This window comes from Pecten maximus, chromosome 18, assembly GCF_902652985.1.
Source record: "Pecten maximus chromosome 18, xPecMax1.1, whole genome shotgun sequence".
Classification (NCBI taxonomy): Eukaryota; Metazoa; Mollusca; class Bivalvia; order Pectinida; family Pectinidae; genus Pecten; species Pecten maximus.
In genome coordinates, this window is record NC_047032.1 from 2,988,356 (window position 1) to 3,013,722 (window position 25,367).

Here is a 25,367-nt window from a genome sequence, read left to right on the forward strand (position 1 = left end):
TAAGTTTGAATCATTTTTGATGATAATAATATCGCATTTGAATCAGGAATTTAATTTTATTAATGTGTCATTTGAAAAGGTACATCCACTTATTCAGCTTGCATTCAATCTTAACTTTGTTTCGTTTTAACTGTATATTTTGCATTTACCGCTACATCGACCAATCACATAATTCATCTTGACCAGTAACGCCACCTGTCGCGTCATATCCGGAGCCAAAAAGATTATTATACGGCTATGCCGAAAAATGTTATTATTCCATAAAAGCACCATTATATAGCTCCATCCTATTTAAACGACATTTCACCCAACAGAGTTGACGAAAACAGTCTTTACAACTTGATAATCAAGCGTATTTGCCATCTAGATGTAGCCTGGTGCTATTTGAAAAAGCATTTCTTCCTAGCTAGGTTAAAGTTTGGCTCTAGAAATTTCTGTAAGATCTTCAGAAACTATCTAAAATTTGAAAATCAAATAAAACGAAAGAGACCTGTAGCAAGACCGATCATTCATTCAAGGATCATGTGTTTAGCTGATAGCTGCGTAGTGATTATATCTATTCATTTATTCATCTTTTTACCCATCATTTATCTATCTATTAACTTATTCATTCATTACATTTTTATTTGTCTATTTATTTATTCCAGAATCGTGTGTTTGGCTGATAGTTGCGACTGTGATTATATTTATAGATTTGTTTATCTATTTATTTATGTATTTGTTTATTTATTTATCTATTTATTTATTCCAGGATCATGTGTTTGGCTGATAGTTGCGACAGTACTATGCCTGCCTGTATCAACAACTCACAGTGTCGTGGGTGCCGCTATAGGATTTTCTCTGGTCGCCAGAGGAACTGCAGGAATTAAGTGGATCAAAGTTGGCTTCATAGGTAGATACTAGTGTTCTACCTCATACAGCATCCTATTCACATCCATAACGGCTTATTAACCTATAAATGTAACAACAGAGAAAAAAAACTGCGGCCGCGGTGGCCGAGTGGTTAAGGTGTCCCGACACTTTATCACTAGCCCTCAACCTCTGGGTTGCGAGTTCGAAACCTACGTGGGGTAATTGCCAGGTACTGACCGTAGGCCGGTGTTTTTTTCTCCGGGTACTCCAGCTTCCCTCCACCTCCAAAACCTGGAATGTTCTTTAATGACCCTGGCTGTTAATAGAACGTTAAACAAAACAAACCATGTTACTGGTACAAATACATGATGAACATAAATATTATTTAGCTCCCTTCCTCAGAAATGTGATACCATTACCATTACTACCTCTTTACCCCTTTTTTCATGAGGGTGATACATACCCTTACTAGCCCCTTACCTCAGAAGGTGAAACATTTACCATTACTACCCCCTTTACCTTCAGGAGGGTGATACCATTTACCATTACTAGCTCCCCTTACCTTCAGAGGGTGATACCATTTACCATTATCTCCCTCCCTTACCTTCAGAGGGTGATTACCATTTACCATTATCTACCTCCCTTACCTTCAGAGGATGATTACCATTTCCCTTATCTAGCTCCCTTCCCTTCAGAAGGGTGATACCATTTACCATTTACTAGCCTCCTACCTTCAGCAGGGTGATACATTTACCATTATCTAGCCTCCCTTACCTTTCAGAAGGTTTTGATACCATTTACCATTACTAGCTCCTTTACCTTCAGAGGGTGATCACCCCTTTCCCATTACTATCCTCCCTTAACCTTTCAGGAGGGTCGATACCCATTTACCAATTTACTAGCTCCCCTTACCTTCAGAAGGTGATTACCATTTACCTATTTACCTTCAGCCTCCCTTACCCTTCAGAGGGTGATACCATTTACCATTATACCTCCTTACCTTCAGCAGGGTGATACCATTTACCATTACTAGCCTCCCTTACCTTCAGAAGGTGATACCATTTACCAGTCTACCTCCCTTACCTTCAGAGTTGATACCATTTACCATATCTACCTCCCTTACCTTCAGAGGGTGATACCATTTACCATTATCTACCTCCCCTTACCTTCAGAGGGTGATACCATTTACCATTACTACCTCCCTTACCTTCAGAGGGTGATACCATTTACCATTACTACCTCCCTTACCTTCAGAGGGTGATACCATTTACCATTACTACCTCCCTTACCTTCAGAGGGTGATACCATTTACCATTACTACCTCCCTTACCTTCAGAGGGTGATACCATTTACCATTACTACCTCCCTTACCTTCAGAGGGTGATACCATTTACCATTACTACCTCCCTTACCTTCAGAGGGTGATACCATTTACCATTACTACCTCCCTTACCTTCAGAGAGTGATACCATTTACCATTACTACCTCCCTTACCTTCAGAGAGGTGATACCATTTACCATTACTACCTCCCTTACCTTCAGAGGGTGATACCATTTACCATTACTACCTCCCTTACCTTCAGAGGGTGATACCATTTACCATTACTACCTCCCTTACCTTCAGAGGGTGATACCATTTACCATTACTACCTCCCTTACCTTCAGAGGGTGATACCATTTACCATTACTACCTCCTTACCTTCAGAGGGTGATACCATTTACCATTACTACCTCCCTTACCTTCAGAGGGTGATACCATTTACCATTACTACCTCCCTTACCTTCAGAGGGTGATACCATTTACCATTACTACCTCCCTTACCTTCAGAGGGTGATACCATTTACCATTACTACCTCCCTTACCTTCAGAGGGTGATACCATTTACCATTACTACCTCCCTTACCTTCAGAGGGTGATACCATTTACCATTACTACCTCCCTTACCTTCAGAGGGTGATACCATTTACCATTACTACCTCCCTTACCTTCAGAGGGTGATACCATTTACCATTACTACCTCCCTTACCTTCAGAGGGTGATACCATTTACCATTACTACCTCCCTTACCTTCAGAGGGTGATACCATTTACCATTACTACCTCCCTTACCTTCAGAGGGTGATACCATTTACCATTACTACCTCCCTTACCTTCAGAGGGTGATACCATTTACCATTACTACTCCCCTTACCTTCAGAGGGTGATACCATTTACCATTACTACCTCCCTTACCTTCAGAGGGTGATACCATTTACCATTACTACCTCCCTTACCTTCAGAAGGTGATACCATTTACCATTACTACCTCCTTTACCTTCAGAGGGTGCTACCATTTACCATTACTAGCTCCCTTACCTTCATAGGGTGATACATTTACCATTACTAGCTCCCTTACCTTCGGAGGGTGAAACCATTTACCATTACTACCCCCCTAACCTTCAGAGGGTGATACCATTTACCATTATAACCTCCCTTACCTTCAGAAGGTGATACCATTTACCATTACTACCTCCCTTACCTTCAGAGGTTGATACCATTTACCATTACTACCTCCTTTACCTTCAGAGGGTGATACCATTTACCATTACTACCTCCAATACTTAGTGACTGAAGAAAAACATCAATGAATTAATGAATCTACTTTCTTTATGTTTAAAGGAAAGAGCCCTTGATTCAGGCCTGATGTTGCTGCCTTTCTTTTATTGTCTGACAACTGCTGTCAATCTGTTTTCCATTTTCTACGAGGGATCTACGTGTAAGTTTGTTTTTAAAAAAATACACGTTTGATTATAATGACAGAATCACACATTTTCATCATAACTTTGTTGACTGACGCCAACTGTTTCGTTTCGTTTCATTTTAATATAACAGTAACACGTCGTTAACTTTCATCCATTTACTGGCTCTGTTAAGGATTGAACCCAGAACCCCTGTTTTGTCAAGATCAAGGTGACTTATCACCAGAAAATATATTTTGTTCAGATTACTAGTAGGTAACTTATTACCAGATATGTATTGTTCAGATTACTAGTAGATAACTTATTACCAGATATGTATTGTTCAGATTACTAGTAGGTAACTTATTACCAGATATGTATTGTTCAGATTACTAGTAGGTAACTTATTACCAGATATGTATTGTTCAGATTACTAGTAGGTAACTTATTACCAGATATGTTTTGTCCGGATTAAGGTAATCTTTCACCAGATATGTTTTGTCCGGATTAAGGTAATTGTTTACCAGATATGTTTGTCCGGATTAAGGTATTTTTTTACCAGATATGTTTTGTCCGGATTAAGGTATTTTTACCAGATATGTTTTGTCCGGATTAAGGTATTTTTACCAGATATGTTTTGTCCGGATTAAGGTAATCTTTTACCAGATATGTTTTGTCCGGATTAAGGTAATTGTTTACCAGATATGTTTGTCCGGATTAAGGTATTTTTTTACCAGATATGTTTTGTCCGGATTAAGGTATTTTTACCAGATATGTTTTGTCCGGATTAAGGTAATCTTTTACCAGATATATTTTGTCCGGATTAAGGTAATCTTTTACCAGAAATATTTTGTCCGGAGTACACGTTGTTCATGTATTGTGATACCATCAGTCAATCACTGTGTCTGCCCGGTTTTTTTTATGTTGATTACGTTTCTTTACCACAGATGAGTTCGCAAATTATGGCAATACATTGTATTTTTAGATAAAGCTAATCAACTTGGAATAGTCATGTTATAATACTATTATTTATTCTACTTCTACAGTGCTCCACTTCGACAAAATCCCGCTGTACGGAGTGTTTATAATCACGTTTGGTATATCCGCTTTGGTGGGGATCGTAGTCCGGATATTCATCGTCCCGTGGTACAGGAAGAAGATAACAAGTAAAGAATTCTATTATTGAAATATGAGGGCTGATTGATATGTTGTAACCCTCATATTGAAGGATTTGAATTTTGCCAAACATATTGTATTATTTTTCAACATAATCCCCTTCAGTATCTATACACTTTTGCCAGCGGTGTTTAAGGGTCTAAATGCCAATTTTATATAATTCCTTTTCTTGGATGTTCAGAAAGTCATCCACTGAATGTATGACATCATCATCGGACTGAAAATGGGTGCCTGAAATAGCTGTTTTCAGTTTTTGAAATAAATGAAAGTCTGATGAAGCGAGATCAGGTGAATAAGGCGTATACTTAATCAATTTATAATCGTGAATTGGTAATGACAGACTTGTGAACAGGAGCATTGTCCTGATGGAATAACACACTTTTAGTGAGTTTTCCGCGATACTTATGACCAGGCTGAAGTTATCAAGGGTCATCCTGACTGGTAGAAGTTTATGACCAGGCTGATGTTATCAAGGGTCACCCTGACTGGTAGAAGTTTATGGCCAGGCTGGGGTCATCAATGGTCACCCTGACTGGTAGATGTTTATGTCCAGGCTGGGGTCATCAAGGGTCACCCTGACTGGTAGAAGTTTATGACCAGGATAAGGTTCATTAAGGGTCACCCTGACTGGTAGAAGTTTATGCCCAGGCTGATGTTATCAAGGGTCACCCTGACTGGTAGAAGTTTATGACCAGGCTGAGGTCATCAAGTGTCACCCTGACTGGTAGAAGTTTATGTCCAGGCTGGGGTCATCAAGGGTCACCATGACTGGTAGAAGTTTATGACCAGGCTGATGTTATCAAGGGTCACCCTGACTGGTAGAAGTTTATGACCAGGCTGATGTTATCAAGGGTCACCCTGACTGGTAGAAGTTTATGGCCAGGCTGGGGTCATCAAGGGTCACCCTGATAAGGTTATGTCTAGGCTGTAAAACTCCTTCAAAACTCTAAAATAGGTCACGATGAAGAAAAGTGAAACATTTATAAACAATCATCAGATCAATTCTGAGTAGTTAACAGTTTTATTCTAATTCTTTATCATAGTCCTGAAACCCCCGAATTTGTCTTGCTTCTGTTTGTGAGAAGAGATTGCAAGCGAGCTAATTTCCCATGACCCTAAAAACCTGTGTTATGTATGTCTGGGTATGTGGAGATGAATTGTTTCATCAATAATAAAACAAGGTATAAATATTACCCCCATGGGCGTAAAAAAAAGTCGGGTTGCACAACCAAATGTTGTACTGATTATACATGCCAAGTTTTGTTTGAATTGGAACGGTACTTTAGAAGGGGTAGTCCGGGTAAGCCTCAACCAAGCAGAAGTCGGCGGCCATTTTGAAAAATGCATTATCGTAAAAAAAAAAAGTCGGGATGCACAACTACATGTCACAGTTGTACTGATTATACATGCCAAGTTTTGTTGAAATCGGAAGAGTACTTTAGTAGGAGTTGTCCGGACAAGAGTATGGGAGGACAGACGGACGGACGGACGGACGGGCCGATTCCAGTAAACCGCCCCTAACTTCGTTACGGGGGGTATAAACATGAAGATGTTTACATTCTTTTGTTGTTGAAATTGATGTTTATATGTGCATACTAATAAGCCGTAAAGCTTCAAATTGAATAAACTAAACAAAAAAACAAAAAAATGCAGATATGTGATGAACTGGTACGACGTTAAGTTATCAACAAGGTGGATGAAGTCAACCTGGTTGGCACTCTCCGGAAATAGTAATTAAGTTAAGATATGCATAGCATGGAGTTTAGATGTGACTACACATTTACGCTGTCTCAATTGTTATTTATTAATACTTTTTTTCTGTTATACTGCCTTTCTCTCACAAACAAACACACGCATCGGAAGTCACCTGTTGTCTCAAGACGAATATCATTTTGACCGATATGTCAAACATGTACCTGTGCCTTCACGTACCTAAACACTGGGGTTTTTATGTTAAAACGATAGTGAATAAAAACATTATAAGCTTATAGGAATACTTTTAATGAGGTACATGTAGAACCACTCTACACAATATTTTTGCAAGTTGAATTGTTGAATATAACAAATAAATTCTCGTTGGGTAGTTAACGACAAAGGGCAGTCCAAAATACCAGAGCATCAGTGTGAATTCTTTTGACTCCAACACCTGAAGCCAGGTTTGTCTGCCAAAATGTCTAACGTCCGGTGTTAGGGCCAGAGGGAATGTCTGTCTAACGTCCGGTGCAGGGCCAGAGGGAATGTCTGTCTAACGTCCGGTGTTAGGGCCAGAGGGAATGTCTGTCTAACACCCGGTGTTAGGGCCAGAGGGAATGTCTGTCTAACGTCCGGTGTTAGGGCCAGAGGGAATGTCTGTCTAACGTCCGGTGTTAGGGCCAGAGGGAATGTCTGTCTAACGTCCGGTGTTAGGGCCAGAGGGAATGTCTGTCTAACGTCCGGTGTTAGGGCCAGAGGGAATGTCTGTCTAACGTCCGGTGTTAGGGCCAGAGGGAATGTCTGTCTAACGCCGGTGTTAGGCCAGAGGAATGTCGTCAAACGCCCGGTGTTAGGGCAGAGGGATGTCTGTCAACGTCCGGTGTTAGTGCCAGAGGGAATGTCTGTCTAACGTCCGGTGTTAGGGCCAGAGGGAATGTCTGTCTAACGTCCGGTGTTAGGGCCAGATGGAATGTCTGTCTAACGTCCGGTGTTAGGGCCAGATGGAATGTCTGTCTAACGTCCGGTGTTAGGGCCAGAGGGAATGTCTGTCTAACGTCCGGTGTTAGGGCCAGAGGGAATGTCTGTTTAACGTCCGGTGTTAGGGCCAGAGGGAATGTCTGTCTAACGTCCGGTGTTAGGGCCAGAGGGAATGTCTGTCTAACGTCCGGTGTTAGGGCCAGAGGGAATGTCTGTCTAACGTCCGGTGTTAGGGCCAGAGGGAATGTCTGTTTAACGTCCGGTGTTAGGGCCAGAGGGAATGTCTGTCTAACGTCCGGTGTTAGGGCCAGAGGGAATGTCTGTCTAACGTCCGGTGCTAGGGCCAGAGGGAATGTCTGTCTAACGTCCGGTGCTAGGGCCAGAGGGAATGTCTGTCCGCTTGAACATGAACTTCTACCAGAACAAGCCTTGATAAATCTCAGCACCAGGAAAACTGAAAAATAAACTACTTATTTATTGCAATATCGTACCAGCTTAATATTTCTTTTATGAATACTTTGAATTCCAATATAAAAGCCATTTACGTCGGGCTTCGGGCTAGTGGGACCCTGTTCTGAATGTTATGATGTGTGTAAACTAGAAATATGGTAGCATTACCTTCTACAATCAACTACAGCATAATGGATAAAGTGTTTTCAGGGGCTAAAACTCCCAATCAAGTATATCCCCTCAGTAGTTAATCACCGTGTTTGTATGTTTAGTCGCTAATTTTGAGCTTCAAGCGAGAAATTCGAGAGAATTTATATTAAAATCTCTTCCTTCAATGTGTCTTAACCATTTTAACGTCAGCCACAGAGATATCAGCTATGAATGTTATCTGTAGGAAATATTAATTTCAAAATTTTACTGACAAAGTTGGTATAAGTCAGACGCATGAAATCACAGGAAAAACGTAAATTAATCGTGTCTGAAAGGACATTTGAATTTTTGAATTAAATCTTTACGTCCGTTTTGAAATTATGAAAAAAGAAGTTAAAGGGAGTTAAGTCATTATAAATTCGCAATCGTCCATCACAACACAAATCTCTCTTTCCGTTTTGTTTACCTTTGTGCAGGAATTCGCCAATATCAGGCTAATATTTCATTTTGTCGAAACCTCTGGAAGACCTAGCCAATCAGAGAATGGGGATTTCCTCTCTCTTATCAATATGTTTATTTTTTCTCGCAGAGGAATGCAATCTAGATGTGGACAATGGACACCAAGAGTCTGGACCTGTGACAGAACTGGAGCAACTCGATGTATATGACGGTAAGTAATATAATTATCAATACTTGATATGGAACACATGTTTTATAAAGAAAACACTGTATATATTTAAGAAATAATTAACGATGATCCGTGTATTGTTGCAGGATATACAACGAGGTCGAGGATATTTTGCAATTAATTTAATAACGAAGGCCGCAGGCCTGAGCTATTAATCAAAATTGCAAAATATCCGAGTCCGATTGTAAAATACACGGTCTCCGACGTTCAAACGTTTTAGCACCGCCATGTTTGTTTACAAATGCACGATTTTGGAGGGGGGGGGGGGGGGGGGGGGGGATTGTAACAGCCGTGACTCACGAGCGTGTTGTATTGACACGAGAGTGGATTACTGGCAAATAATACACGGTTTTAAACCAATCAAAACTGGCGTTGCATAGCAATACAGGGACACTGAGTTCGATTTTATGGACACTACTTTTGTATTAAACTCTGATTTTGCTTTAAGGCTCTACAAGCCCGATTTTATTTTGTTTGCAACAAAATCTTAACGACTCCAAACGGTGTCGGAGAATCCCACGTTTTGTTCGCTCTGGCCCTACACCAGACATGGTATCAGGGTCAGAGGAAACTCGGGCTAAGGCTCTACCTGCTATAGACACTTGTGAACATGACAACATGGCTGTTTTGTGCAATATATGTGATCCACATGAGCTTATTGTGTTCCCCTGAAACTTGCATTCTACGCATACGTTGCCAAAATTAACAGACATCTTCCATGGTTAGCTATGATACATACTAACAATTGATTAAATTACTTCTGTTTAATTGTAACAGAGTAGTGATTTATAGGCTTATAAAATATCACTGGATTTGCTGTTTACATGAACTTTAAACTCTACTATCGATTTAAACCTTTGCTATTATTTTTAACCTTTGCCATTGTTTTTAACTTTTGCTATTGTTTTTAGCCGTTGCTATTGTTTTTAATCTTTGCTATTGTTTTTAACCTTTACTATTGTTTTTAACTTTTGCTATTGTTTTTGATATATGCTATTGTTTTTAAACTTAACTATTGATTTAAACTTTTGCTATTGTTTATAACCTTTGCTATTGTTTTTTAAATTTTGCTATTGTTTATAACCTTTGCTATTGTTTTTAAATCTCTGCTATTTTTTATACTCTGTTATCGATTAGAATTTTGTTTTCAATTTTTTAAACTTTGATATTGTTTTAATCGCTATTATTTTAAACTATGATATTGTATTAATTTTAATGTCCAGTATTACATTGCACACTTATTTTGAAAAGTATTTCTAGAGAATAATGCTAATCAATGACAATTCTGATTTCTAATTTTACAGATATTCCCGAGGTTGCCTTCGAATCCGAGGTAAGATTTTTTCATCACTGAATCACAGTCTTGGTGCCGTTAAAAGCTTGATTCTGCTTATTGATGACACTCTATCGTCATTTATGTCAATGGTGTTACCCTAAATTAACATTCGGTTATACTAGTAATGAATTCTTTATTAATGATAATTCCGAAACAAATCTATACCATATTGATATAAATATCTATTAAATTTGTAAAATGACATCCACTGTTGGCAACTCAGTAAAATGTCTCGTGCGATAGGCTGGTTACATGTTAAAACGGAGAATGTTTGCATGGATATGAGCCCTAGGACGCTAGAACATGACTTTCTCCAGGATCGTGGGTAGGAAAGGAATATTCAACACAAGACGGCGAATCTTTCATTCCTCGTAGTTTCCTCGACTGTGGTCTAAGACAAGTCTTGTTGAAACTTAACCTTGACCTCTGGTTAAACAGTTGACCTGTTTTAACGCATAGTAACATAGGATTCTAGTATGATAATTCTCGCGAGTGATATTCAAAGGAACATTCCTTCGTTCGCACATCAGAAACATGCACACTTTCTTTTGATAAAATCTATGTCCGAACGATGATTATATAAGTGTCTGTGCCTACATGTAATGAAATTAACGCCGAAATGTACACGTTAAAGGCGTATCGTATACAAATACCGTATGCGGTAATTAGTAGTTACTTCGGGTCGAATTAAGAGTTTTCAGGACTTAATACTCGAAGAACTTTGGTTTATCTTTCGAGTAAAACTGCCTTATTAATGTAAAGATTTTAACTTTTACTACTTGGAAAAAATACATATTTTCCAGTAAGTTTAGTTTTGACGACCTAAACTTTTATTCAAACGAAGGATTGCCCCTTTAAAGATATGTAAACATTGCCAGCATAAGAGGCATGACTACCTGTTTGTATTTCTATACACTAGATACCACGGGTTAAAAGTCGGGAGAGCATAGCAGACAAGCCAGAGACCATCAAACTCTTCTCCTTCCTCCAAATCCTCACAGCCGTGTGTGGTTCATTTGCACACGGCGGAAATGACGTCAGGTATTTAGATTTCTTAATAAACAAATCTAAAGTGAAGAAAGCGACAAGAAGATATCTATTTCTGTCAGAAACACGTAACATGGACAAGGCTGTCCTGTACCTCAAGCAATATTTTGATTGAACTTTATGCTATACCACTACAGCAAAAAAACTAAATTCCACAATGTTTTGGAACAATATAGATGGATTATCGTCGATTTGACGTATCTTTCTTCAACACAAAAACGTATAACATAGACTAAGTACAGATTTTTTTTATATGAATAAGATGTTAAATCATGTAGGGCGATGAAGAGTGAAGTAATTATCATTAATTGTTGATAACCAACAGTAACTCCATTGGACCACTGATCGCCATATGGATGATAGCTAAAGAAGGAACAGCCCTCCAGACGTCATCGACACCTGTTTGGATATTGGTATATGGTGGAGCAGGAATCATCATAGGGCTCTGGGTCTGGGGAAGACGAGTCATCAAAACTGTCGGTGATGATCTTACGAAAATCACGCCGTCAAGGTGAGTCTAGCTCGGTTGATCTTATCAAAGTCTCGCCGTCAAGGTGAGTCTAGCTCGGTTGATCTTATCAAAGTCTCGCCGTCAAGGTGAGTCTAGCTCGGTTGATCTTATCAAAGTCTCGCCGTCAAGGTGAGTCTAGGCTCGGTTGATCTTACCCAAGTCTCGCCGTCAAGGTGAGTCTAGCTCGGTTGATCTTACCCAAGTCTGTTCGTCAAGGTGAGTCTAGCTCGGTTGATCTTATCAAAGTCTCGCCGTCAAGGTGAGTCTAGCTCGGTTGATCTTATCAAAGTCTTGCCGTCAAGGTGAGTCTAGCTCGGTTGATCTTACCCAAGTCTCGCCGTCAAGGTGAGTCTAGCTCGGTTGATCTTATCAAAGTCTCGCCGTCAAGGTGAGTCTAGCTCGGTTGATCTTACCCAAGTCTCGCCGTCAAGGTGAGTCTAGCTCGGTTGATCTTACCCAAGTCTCGCCGTCAAGGTGAGTCTAGCTCGGTTGATCTTATCAAAGTTTCGCCGTCAAGGTGAGTCTAGCTCGGTTGATCTTATCAAAGTCTCGCCGTCAAGGTGAGTCTAGCTCGGTTGATCTTACCCAAGTCTCGCCGTCAAGGTGAGTCTAGCTCGGTTGATCTTATCAAAGTCTCGCCGTCAAGGTGAGTCTAGCTCGGTTGATCTTACCCAAGTCTCGCCGTCAAGGTGAGTCTAGCTCGGTTGATCTTACCCAAGTCTCGCCGTCAAGGTGAGTCTAGCTCGGTTGATCTTATCAAAGTCTCGCCGTCAAGGTAATCTAGCTCGGTTGATCTTACCAAAGTCTCGCCGTCAAGGTGAGTCTAGCTCGGTTGATCTTACCCAAGTCTCGCCGTCAAGGTGAGTCTAGCTCGGTTGATCTTATCAAAGTCTCGCCGTCAAGGTGAGTCTAGCTCGGATGACCTTGCCAAGGTCTCGCCCAGATGATCTTACCAAGGTCTCGCCCAGATGACCTCACCAAAGTCTCGCCCAGATGACCTTACAGAAGTGTCGCTTAGATGACCTTACCAAAGTCTCGTCCAGATGACCTTACAAAAGTCTCGCCCACATGACCTTACAAAAGTGTCGCTTAGATGACCTTACCAAAGTCTCGTCCAGATGACCTTACCAAAGTCTCGTCCAGATGACCTTACAAAAGTCTCGCCCAGATGACTTTACTAAAGTCTCGCCCAAATGACCTTACAAAACCTGGTTCAGATGACCTTCCAAAAGTTTCGCTTAGATGACCTTACCAAAGTCTCACGTAGATGACCTTGCCAAAATCACGTCGCAGGGGGTATCTTCAGCACCCACTGTCATTAAATTCGACAACAACTGAACACACTGTCGCTTGGTACAAATGTACTTGTTTGTTCTAAACACTCAGTAAATAAACCACAACAAAATAATAATTTCGTCCTCCTTGTACGAGGTAGACCAAGTAGAAACATCACTTAATTATATATATAGATCAATAACGTTATCTAGGTCAATAACTCAATAACGTTATCTAGGTCAATAACTCAATAACGTTATCTAGGTCAATAACTCAATAACGCTATCTAGGTCAATAACTCAATAACGTTATCTAGGTCAATAACTCAATAACGTTATCTAGGTCAATAACTCAATAACGTTATATGCAATAATTTCTAGTATATGTTAATTGAAGCAATATAATTAAAATCTAGATGGTCATTCTCACTACGTTACATGAACATCTAACACCATCCCATAGGGGTCACGTCGGGGTGATCATTTGGATTAGCCAATCATATGCCTATTTCCAGAATCTTGGAAGTGAATTTAGCACGACTAGAGTGTATTGCTTTCATATGTTAATTTGTTTCAGACAGTTCGTCCCACAAAGCATGTTTCTATATGCTGTGTCGAAATGGTTTGCTTCATATGTATGCTGTGACGAAATGGTTGCTTCGATGACATCGACAAATTGATAATTTGCCCTGAAAGTGAAATACACATATCTCAAAGGTCATCAGAACGTGACCCCTTATGCGAAGTCTTTAGATGTTCATGTATCGTAGTGAGAATGACCATCTAGATTTTAATTATATTGTAATTGAAGTATTGTGTGATATCCAACTCGTCAGTATAATTAAAGTGTTCTACGTTTGTTTCCAGTGGTTTCTGTATTGAGCTAGGAGCCGCCCTCACAGTCTTAGTTGCCTCCAATATTGGTATCCCTGTCAGCACCACGCACTGTAAGGTGGGTTCCGTAGTATTCGTCGGCAGGGTGCGCTCCAAGACAAACGTCGACTGGAAGCTGTTCAGGAACATCATCCTCGCCTGGGTGGTGACACTTCCGATCAGTGGGGCTATCAGCGCGCTGGCCATGTTGGGCTTACAAGAACTGATTTGAGATGTTTGACATCTGTTTAGTTGGAAGCTTTGATCATGCATTGAATGAAATGAATTGAATGTAAATACTGTTCTGTTGTCCCGAATGTAAGACTCATGTAAATATTACCATTTCCATTCCCCAACTTAGTTCCTGACGAGACCGCGTATTGGGGTAATTGTTTCACCTAGTTTTGTAGTTTATTGAATCATGCAACATTTACGCCATGCATTTCTCGCTGGTAGGTACATGTAAACGAGATTAGTATGTGAACCTCGTTTCGGTAGACAATGTGCGTTGTATATCAATCAAATAAACTTAAGCTAAATGTGTGTTAAAGGGGCATGTCTTCGTTTGAATAAAAATTAGGTCGTCAAAATTAAACTTGCTAGAAAATAATGTATTTTTTCCAAGTAGTAAAAGTTAAAATCTTTACATTAATAATTCAGTTTTACTCTCAAGATAAGTTTTTGCACTGTCAGCTTTAAGTCCTGAAAATTCTTAATTCGACCCGAAGTATTAAAACATACCGCAAAGACATATGGTATATATACGATACGCCTTTTTTTGTACATTTCGGCGTTAATTTCATTACATGAAGGCACATGCACTCATATTATCATCGTTCGGACATAGCTTTCATCAATAGAAATTGTGTACGTTTCTGATGTGCGAACGAAGGAATGCCCCTTTAAAATATCTTACCCTTAAAATCATAACCCTGGGGTTTGTTATCATATTTTGTATCAATAAATGAATATAATGACTGAAATATGGCTATATATAATATTTTTGAAATCCTATTGTATGTTACTGCACGCTTTTATTGTTTATACCATACTCAGAGTAAAACAGCCTTTTATAAAGCTGCTTTTATGTGATCAATGTAACATTTCAAAATCTAATTCAAGATGTAACACGGCGTTTGATTGGTCAATCAAATTGATTGACGTCATAAATCTTACAATATGAGTTCTTATATGTTCTCATTTGTATTTAATGTATGTGAATTGCTAACGACATCAATGACCTAAACTAATCACCAAAACCTCATTTAAATGACGTCATGAATAATAAATGAACCGGGATGTCAATGAAGGTCAGCGAATGTTACTGGAGTCGAGATTCCTGATACTCTCCAATGTGTCTTGTAACACAAGGAAATAAAAGAATCTGAATCTGAATCTGCTTAAATGCATTTGTTATGCCACACCTTTATGTCGAAACCTTGTTGCTATGGCCGCCATTTTGATGACGTCAATAAATTGACCAGACGCGGTTGTCAGAATGACAACAAACTTTTTTTTTATTATTTATTTAGGTGTCAACACTCTTTCAGAATATCATCACCTCTAGCTTCCATAAAAAAATGCCCACGTGATTCCCATAGGGACTACACTAAAGGCTTTTCTGAAAAAAACTGAAATAATCAAAATATTGTTTTACTTTAGTTACCTTAAACAAAATTCGAAGGGAAAAAATTTCAGATACCTGAGATCTGTAAGTATTTCTTTACTAACTATCGCGTGTAAAACTCGATTTTAAATGACGATAAACCGCCGCTAATTTTAACACAGTGGAGTTATCTCCCCTTAGCGTTCACCAATCACAGACTAACTTCGAAGATCTAGTTTCATGTCTTTCAATATAAGGTTTACATCAATTTAAGTTAAAGTTGTAATTCATTTTAAATGGAATTTTGTCTCATGATCTATTGAACAATAACAAACACATAGAAAATTTCTAAATATGTTAATTTCATATATCTAAATATGGTTATCTAAATATAAGCAAAACATGTTGTCTTCCGTTTGAACCTTTTCATCATATAAATTTGTTGAAGGAAGAATCTCCTCGTCCACACTTACATGTATACTAAATTCTAATTTCATTGTTCTACAGTGTATATTATTAATATATATACAAAACATCTATCATTAAACCAGGTCACATGTATACTAGGTTTGTTTAACTTTTAAAGACAATCCAACAATACTTGTTCTATTGTTTTAATTCTATTGTTTTAATTCTATTGTTTTAACTCTGCACTGCCAGTCTTTGTTATTGTTATATATTTAATTGTTATAATCATCTTTTGTAGCTCTCATTATACACTATCGTTAGCCAATCAGGTTCAGTTTAATTGAATCCAATAAATAAATTGATGTGAAGAAGAAGAAAACTATTTGTCAGTATATACACAGTAGTTACGCAGGACAAGCTTCAGATTTGTTTGATCTTTGTTGTATATTTTGATGATGAATTTACATGCGATCATGATTATCATAAATAAAGGACAAATATATTTTAAAGACGTCCATGTTACTTTTTTAAAATTACACAAGCATAAGAGTAATTTTGATATACCTGAATGTCGAGTTTCGTATATTACGTACAATATGTAGGTTCTGACATATTTTCTTTAAGTTGGTATACCTGAATGTCGAGTTTCGTATATTACGTACAATATGTAGGTTCTGACAAATTTTCTTTAAGTTGGTATACCTGAATGTCGAGTTTAGTATATTACGTACAATATGTAGGTTCTGACAAATTTTCGTTAAGTTGGTATACCTGAATGTCGAGTTTCCTATGTCACACCCAGAGTTTTAATCGTGACGTTTCGGTGACGTCACATTCCGCAGACAAATGACCAGTGTAGATAAAGTGTTGACATTATGTATAATCTGATGAGAGTTCGAAACCCGCCAATCAACAGAGCACCGAGGTGGACCAGGAACATCACAACTTTATGATTCTGGAGGAACACAGCGGTAAAACACATCGACTACTAAAACAACATAATTGGAACGGATTACATTTGTAAATATCTGACATTTGTACATGCGTTACATTTGTACATGCGTTACATTTGTACGTGTGTGACATTTGTATATGTCTGACATTTGTGCGTGTGTGACATTTGTACGTGTGTGACATTTGAACGTTTGTGACATTTGTACGTGTGTGACATTTGTACGTATGTGACATTTGTACGTGAGTGACATTTGTACATGTGTGACATTTGTACGTGTGTGACATTTGTACATGCGTTACATTTGTACGTGTTTGACATTTGTGCGTGTGTGACATTTGTACATGCGTTACATTTGTACATGTGTGACATTTGTACGTGTGTGACATTTGTACATGTGTGTGACATTTGTACGTATGTGACATTTGTACGTGTGTGACATTTGTACATGTGTGCCATTTGTACGTGTGTGACATTTGTACGTATGTGACATTTGTACGTGTGTGACATTTGTACGTGTGTGACATTTGTACGTATGTGACATTTGTACGTGTGTGACATTTGTACGTATGTGACATTTGTTCGTGTGTGACATTTGTTCGTGTGTGACATTTGTACATATGTGTGACATTTGTACGTGTGTGACATTTGTACGTGAGTGGCATTTGTACGCATGTGACATTTGTACGTGTGTGACATTTGTACGTGTTTGACATTTGTGCGTGTGTGACATTTGTACATGCGTTACATTTGTACGTGTGTGACATTTGTACGTGTGTAACAGTTGTACGTGTGTGACATTTGTACATGCGTTACATTTGTACGTGTGTGACATTTGTACGTGTGTGACATTTGTACGTGTGTAACAGTTGTACGTGCGTGACATTTGTACATGCGTTACATTTGTACGTGTGTGACATTTGTACGTGTGTGACATTTGTACGTGTGTGACATTTGTACGTGTGTAACAGTTGTACGTGTGTGACATTTGTACTTGTGTGACATTTGTACATGTGTGTGACATTTGTACGTGTGTGACATTTGTACGTGAGTGGCATTTGTACGTGTGTGACATTTGTACGGGTGTGACATTTGTACGGGTGTGACATTTGTACATGTATGACATTTGTACATGTGTGACATTTGTACGGGTGTGACATTTGTACGTGTGTGACATTTGTGCGTGTGTGACATTTGTACGTGTGTGACATTTGTACGTGTTTGACATTTGTGCGTTTGTGACATTTGTACGTGTGTGACATTTGAACGTTTGTGACATTTGTACGTGTGTGACATTTGTACGTGTGTGACATTTGTACGTGTGTGACATTTGTACGTGTGTGACATTTGTACGTGAGTGACATTTGAACGTGTGTGACATTTGTACGTGTGTGACATTTGTACATGTATGACATTTGTACATGTGTGACATTTGTACGTGTTTGACATTTGTGCGTGTGTGACATTTGTACGTGTGTGACATTTGAACGTTTGTGACATTTGTACGTGTGTGACATTTGTACGTGTGTGACATTTGTGCGTGTGTGACATTTGTACGTGTGTGACATTTGAACGTTTGTGACATTTGTACGTGTGTGACATTTGTACGTGTGTGACATTTGTATGTGTGTAACATTTGTACGTGTGTGACATTTCTACGTGTGTGACATTTGAACGTTTGTGACATTTGTACGTGTGTGACATTTGTACGTGTGTGACATTTGTGCGTGTGTGACATTTGTACGTGTGTGACATTTGAACGTTTGTGACATTTGTACGTGTGTGACATTTGTACGTGTGTGACATTTGTATGTGTGTAACATTTGTACGTGTGTGACATTTGAACGTTTGTGACATTTGTACGTGTTTGACATTTGTACGTGTGTGACATTTGAACGTTTGTGACATTTGTACGTGTGTGACATTTGTACGTGTGTGACATTTGTACGTGTGTGACATTTGTACGTGTGTGACATTTGTACGTGAGTGACATTTGAACGTGTGTGACATTTGTACGTGTGTGACATTTGTACATGTATGACATTTGTACATGTGTGACATTTGTACGTGTTTGACATTTGTGCGTGTGTGACATTTGTACGTGTGTGACATTTGAACGTTTGTGACATTTGTACGTGTGTGACATTTGTACGTGTGTGACATTTGTGCGTGTGTGACATTTGTACGTGTGTGACATTTGAACGTTTGTGACATTTGTACGTGTGTGACATTTGTACGTGTGTGACATTTGTATGTGTGTAACATTTGTACGTGTGTGACATTTCTACGTGTGTGACATTTGAACGTTTGTGACATTTGTACGTGTGTGACATTTGAACGTTTGTGACATTTGTACGTGTGTGGCATTTGTACGTGTGTGACATTTGAACGTTTGTGACATTTGTACGTGTGTGACATTTGTACGTGTGTGACATTTGTACGTGTGTGACATTTGTACGTGTGTGACATTTGTACGTGTGTAGAATTTGTACGTGTGTGACATTTGAACGTTTGTGACATTTGTACGTGTGTGACATTTGTACGTGTGTGACATTTGTACATGTGTGACATTTGTACGTGTGTGTGACATTTGTACATGTGTGACATTTGTACGTGTGTGTGACATTTGTACGTGTGTGACATTTGTATGTGTGTGTGACATTTGTACGTGTGTGACATTTGTATGTATGTGACATTTGTACATGTTTGTGTGACATTGTACGTGTGTGACATTTGTACGTGTATGACATTTGTACATGTGTGACATTTGTACGTGTATGGCATTTGTACATGTGTGTGGCATTTGTACATGTGTGACATTTGTACATGAGTGCCATTTGTACGTATGTGACATTTGTACGTGTGTGACATGTGTACATGTGTGACATTTGTACATGTGTGACATTTGTACATGTGTGACATTTGTACGTGTGTGACATTTGTACATGTATGACATTTGTACATGTATGACATTTGTACATGTGTGACATTTGTACGTGTGTGACATTTGTACATGTGTGTGGCATTTGTACATGTGTGACATTTGTACATGAGTGCCATGTGTACGTATGTGACATTTGTACGTGTGACATTTGTGCGTGTGTGACATTTGTACGTGTGTGACATTTGTACGTGTTTGACATTTGTGCGTTTGTGACATTTGTACGTGTGTGACATTTGAACGTTTGTGACATTTGTACGTGTGTGACATTTGTACGTGTGTGACATTTGTACGTGTGTGACATTTGTACATGTGTGCCATCAGTACAGTGTGAAAGCTTTGATTGTAATTTAATGGCATTGTCGATCAATTATTGGTTCAATTGATCGAGAGATGTGAATCTTTAAATAAAAGATAGATAGCCCATATACTTGTATGACAAATTGGTTTAATAAACACAGACATAACAAGCACATTTACATTTATCTTACAATGAGCACATAGCTCTCACAACACGATATAATAACACACTTGTAATTTCTGGCTTACTAACAATACACGGTACCCACATTGATCACACAGAGTCATTTCCCGGGTACCAGACATTTTGTTGGTGAGCTTGTCAAACCAGTTTGTAACCATGTTTCATCCGTGGAAAGCCCTGTCAGAACGTGGAAAATGTGACAGACAATGATAGGAACATGAGACGCGTGAGGGACCCCGTCAGAACTGGACAGACCGGTAGGAACCCCGTCAGACCGGGAGGGACCCCGTCAGAACTGGACAGACCAGAAGGGACCCCGTCAGAACTGGACAGACCGGTAGGGACACCGTCAGAACTGGACAGACCGGTAGGGACCCCGGCAGAACTTGTCAGACCGGAAGGGACCCCTTCAGAGCTGGACAGACCGGTAGGGACCCCAGCAGAACTGGACAGACCGGTAGGGACCCCGTGCGAACTGGACAGACCGACAGGGACCCCGTCAGAACTGGACAGACCGGTAGGGACCCCGTCAGAACTGGACAGACCGGGAGGGACCCCGTCAGAACTGGACAGACCGGTAGGGACCCCGCCAGAACTGGACAGACCGGTAGGGACCCCGCCAGAACAAGACAGACCGGGAGGGACCCCGTCAGAACTGGCAAACCGGAAGGGACCCCGTCAGAACTGGACAGACCGGTAGGGACACCGTCAGAACTGGACAGACCGGTAGGAACCCCGCCAGAACAAGACAGACCGGGAGGGACCCCGTCAGAACTGGCACACCGGAAGGGACCCCGTCAGAACTGGACAGACCAGAAGGGACCCCGTCAGAACTGGACAGACCGGTAGGGACACCGTCAGAACTGGACAGACCGGTAGGTACCCCGGCAGAACTGGACAGACCAGTAGGGACCCCGGTAGAACTGGACAGACCGGTAGGGACCCCGTCAGAACTGGACAGACCGGTAGGGACCCCGTCAGAACTGGACAGACCGGTAGGGACCCCGTCAGAACTGGACAGACCGGTAGGGACCCCGTCAGAACTGGACAGACCGGGAGGGACCCCGTCAGACCGGTATGGACCCCGTCAGACCAGTAGGGACCCCGTCAGAACTGGACAGACCGGGAGGGACCCCGCAAGAACTGGATAGACCGGTAGGAACCCCGTCAGACCGGTAGGGGCCCCGACAGACCTGGAAGGACCCCGCCAGAACTGGACAGACCGGGAGGAAACGACCTGGCTTTGTAGGTTGCTAGCAGCAGGCTGAACTGTAATGCATAAAACCACAGGAACATTTATTAGCAAGATATATGTTACAGTCAGGAAACTGCTCTAAAATAGTCTGATAGGTCGTTGATTTACTTGGGGGGGGGGGGGGGGGGGGGGGGGGGGGTTAACGTCCCATTTACAGCCAGAGTCAGGGTCATCCGTGACGATCCGGCACTTAACCGCACCGCATTACCATCAACTAGGGTAAAGTATGACAAATCAGTACCGTCAGCCAAAATACCGTAGCGGTACCTAGATTAACCGTGACATATATCATGGTAATCCGTAGTGTTACCTGGATTAACCGTGACCTATATCATGGTAATCCGTAGTGGTACTTCGATTAACCCTGACCTATATCATGGTAATCCGTAGTGGTACTTCGATTAACCGTGACCTATATCGTGGTAATCCGTACTGGTACCTGGATTAACCGTGACCTATATCGTGGTAATCCGTAGTGGTATTTGGATTAACCGTGACCTATATCGTGGTAATCCGCAGTTGTACCTGGATTAACCCTGATCTATATCATGGTAATCCGTAGTGGTACTTCGATTAACCGTGACCTATATCGTGGTAATCCGTACTGGTACCTGGATTAAACGTGATCTATATCATGGTAATCCGTAGTGGTACCTGGATTAACCGTGACCTATATCATGGTAATCCGTAGTTGTACCTGGATTAACCGTGACCTATATCGTGGTAATCCGTAGTGGTATTTGGATTAACCGTGACCTATATCGTGGTAATCCGCAGTTGTACCTGGATTAACCCTGACCTATATCATGGTAATCCGTAGTGGTACTTCGATTAACCGTGACCTATATCGTGGTAATCCGTACTGGTACCTGGATTAACCGTGATCTATATCATGGTAATCCGTAGTGGTACCTGGATTAACCGTGACCTATATCATGGTAATCCGTAGTTGTACCTGGATTAACCGTGACCTATATCATGGTAATCCGTAGTGGTACCTGGATTAACCGTGACCTATATCGTGGTAATCCGTAGTGGTACTTTGATTAACCGTGACCTATATCATGATGGTATCTGGATTAACCGTGACCTATATCGTGGTAATCTGCAGTTGTACCTGGATTAACCGTGACATATATCGTGGTAATCCGTAGTGGTACCTGAATTAACCGTGACCTATATCATGGTGGTAACTGGATAAACCGTGACCTATATCATGGTAATCCGTAGTGGTACCTGGATTAACCGTGACCTATATCGTGGTAATCCGTAGTGGTACTTTGATTAACCGTGACCTATATTATGGTAATCCGTAGTGGTACTTGGATTAACCGGGACCTATATCATGATGGTACCTGGATTAACCGTGACCTATATCATGGTGGTACCTGGATAAACCGTGACCTATATCATGGTAATCCGTAGTGGTATCTGGATTAACCGTGACCTATATCGTGGTAATCCGTAGTTGTACCTGGATTAACCGTGACCTATATCATGATGGTATCTGGATTAACCGTGACCTATATCATGGTAATCCGTAGGGGTACCTTGATTAACCCTGACCTGTATCATGGTAATCCGTAGTTGTACTTGGATTAACCGTGACCTATATCGTGTTAATCCGTAGTGGTACCTAGATTAACCGTGACCTATATCATGGTAATCCGTAGTGGTACTTGGATAAACCGTGACCTATATCATGGTAATCCGTAGTGGTACTTGGATTAACCGTGACCTATATCATGGTAATCCGTACTGGTACCTGGATTAACCGTGACCTATATCATGGTAATCCGTAGTTCAACCTGGATTAACCGTGACCTATATCATGGTAATCCGTAGTGGTACCTGGATTAATCGTGACCTATATCATGGTAATCCGTAGTGGTACTTGGATTAACCGTGACCTATATCATGGTAATCCGTAGGGGTACCTGGATTAACCCTGACCTGTATCATGGTAATCCGTAGTTGTACTTGGATTAACCGTGACCTATATCGTGTTAATCCGTAGTGGTACCTGGATTAACCGTGACCTATATCATGGTAATCCGTAGTGGTACTTGGATAAACCGTGAACTATATCATGGTAATCCGTAGTGGTACTTGGATTAACCGTGACCTATATCATGGTAATCCGTACTGGTACCTGGATTAACCGTGACCTATATCATGGTAATCCGTAGTTCAACCTGGATTAACCGTGACCTATATCATGGTTATCCGTAGTGGTACCTGGATTAATCGTGACCTATATCATGGTAATCCGTAGTTCTACCTGGATTAACCGTGACCTATATCATGGTAATCCGTAGTGGTACCTGGATTAATCGTGACCTATATCATGGTAATCCGTAGTTCTACCTGGATTAACCGTGACCTATATCATGGTAATCCGTAGTGGTATCTGGATTAACCGTGACCTATATCGTGGTAATCCGTAGTTGTACCTGGATTAACCGTGACCTATATCATGATGGTATCTGGATTAACCGTGACCTATATCGTGGTAATCCGTAGTTGTACTTGGATTAACCGTGACCTATATCATGGTAATCCGTAGGGGTACCTGGATTAACCCTGACCTGTATTATGGTAATCCGTAGTTGTACTTGGATTAACCGTGACCTATATCGTGTTAATCCGTAGTGGTACCTGGATTAACCGTGACCTATATCATGGTAATCCGTAGTTGTACTCGGATTAATCGTGACCTATATCATGGTAATCCGTAGTTCTACCTGGATTAACCGTGAACTATATCATGGTAATTCGTAGTTCAACCTTGATTAACCGTGACCTATATCATGGTAATCCGTAGTGGTACCTGGATTAATCGTGACCTATATCATGGTAATCCGTAGTTCTACCTGGATTAACCGTGACCTATATCATGGTAATCCGTAGTGGTACCTGGATTAATCGTGACCTATATCATGGTAATCCGTAGTTCTACCTGGATTAACCGTGACCTATATCATGGTAATCCGTAGTGGTACTTGGATTAACCGTGACCTATATCATGGTAATCCGTAGTGGTACTTGGATTAACCGTGACCTATATCATGGTGGTACCTGGATTAACCGTGACCTATATCATGGTGGTACCTGGATTAACCGTGACCTATATCAAGTAAGGTGAGATTTATTCTTTACTTGTTTTACAATATTGTGAGGACGATTGATGTCGATTTTTTGATTAACTACGTTTGGTTAAGATTTCCCGTAAAATGAAAACTCCCGGGTTAATTTGTAAGTAGGTATTGGTTTATGTTTTCTTGTGGAAATCGAAGTGACCTATGTTGTTCGAGACTAAGAGCAGGTCATTAGTTATAACTGACCAACTGACCATTACTCCGTCATCTGTCGTGGTAGACATTTCCCATTATGATGTAGACGTACGTACTGCAGATCCCTATAACGTCTAATGCGTAGAGGTCATATCAAAAATGTTTTTTTGACATTTAGAATCCTTAAATATCAGCGCATGCTATTTTTTGTCGTGTGACGATAAATTAAAGATGAGAGGACCTATCGCGATCGTGATAGCCGACGATGCATCAACTGCGGAATGAAAGTAGGCTATATGTGATTGTCGTTATTGTCATGATTGTCATGCTTGTCATGATTGTCATGATTGTTGTGATTGTCATGATTACCGTGATTGTCGTGATTGTTATGATTGTCATGATTGCCATGCATGATTGTACGTAGATATGTTTAGTTTTTGAGCTTTATACTGTGTCTGGCAGGGAGACTGGTCAATCAAATCGATAGCTCAGTTGATGTGGCTAGAGTTGATATGACCTCCACTAAGACTGGCCTCTCGGGATAATTGGTCAGGCTATAAAACTTGCAATCTCTGCACGCTTACATTAAAGAAAAATGGAATGTATGTACTTTTAGTATGTATCCTTCATTGTCTCTTGTTGTTTTTCGTTTCCCCTAGTCATTTGATATAACTTGTATGCTGT

The 25,367-nt window shown here is 40.3% G+C and overlaps 1 protein-coding gene across 1 annotated transcript in view; it reads left to right on the forward strand.

Moving 5' to 3' along the window:
* The window catches only part of LOC117316954 (sodium-dependent phosphate transporter 1-like), a 26,582-nt gene extending 10,315 nt beyond the window's left edge, over nt 1-16,267 (forward strand). The window contains exons 4-12 of the mRNA XM_033871732.1: nt 752-902; nt 1,325-1,340; nt 3,511-3,607; nt 4,616-4,735; nt 8,605-8,685; nt 10,008-10,036; nt 10,959-11,080; nt 11,412-11,597; nt 13,739-16,267. Coding sequence (XP_033727623.1) covers nt 752-902; nt 1,325-1,340; nt 3,511-3,607; nt 4,616-4,735; nt 8,605-8,685; nt 10,008-10,036; nt 10,959-11,080; nt 11,412-11,597; nt 13,739-13,976 — 1,040 coding nt within the window. The 3' untranslated portion in view covers nt 13,977-16,267. The remainder of the gene's footprint in view (nt 1-751; nt 903-1,324; nt 1,341-3,510; nt 3,608-4,615; nt 4,736-8,604; nt 8,686-10,007; nt 10,037-10,958; nt 11,081-11,411; nt 11,598-13,738) is intronic.
* Nucleotides 16,268-25,367: the final 9,100 nt, after the last annotated feature.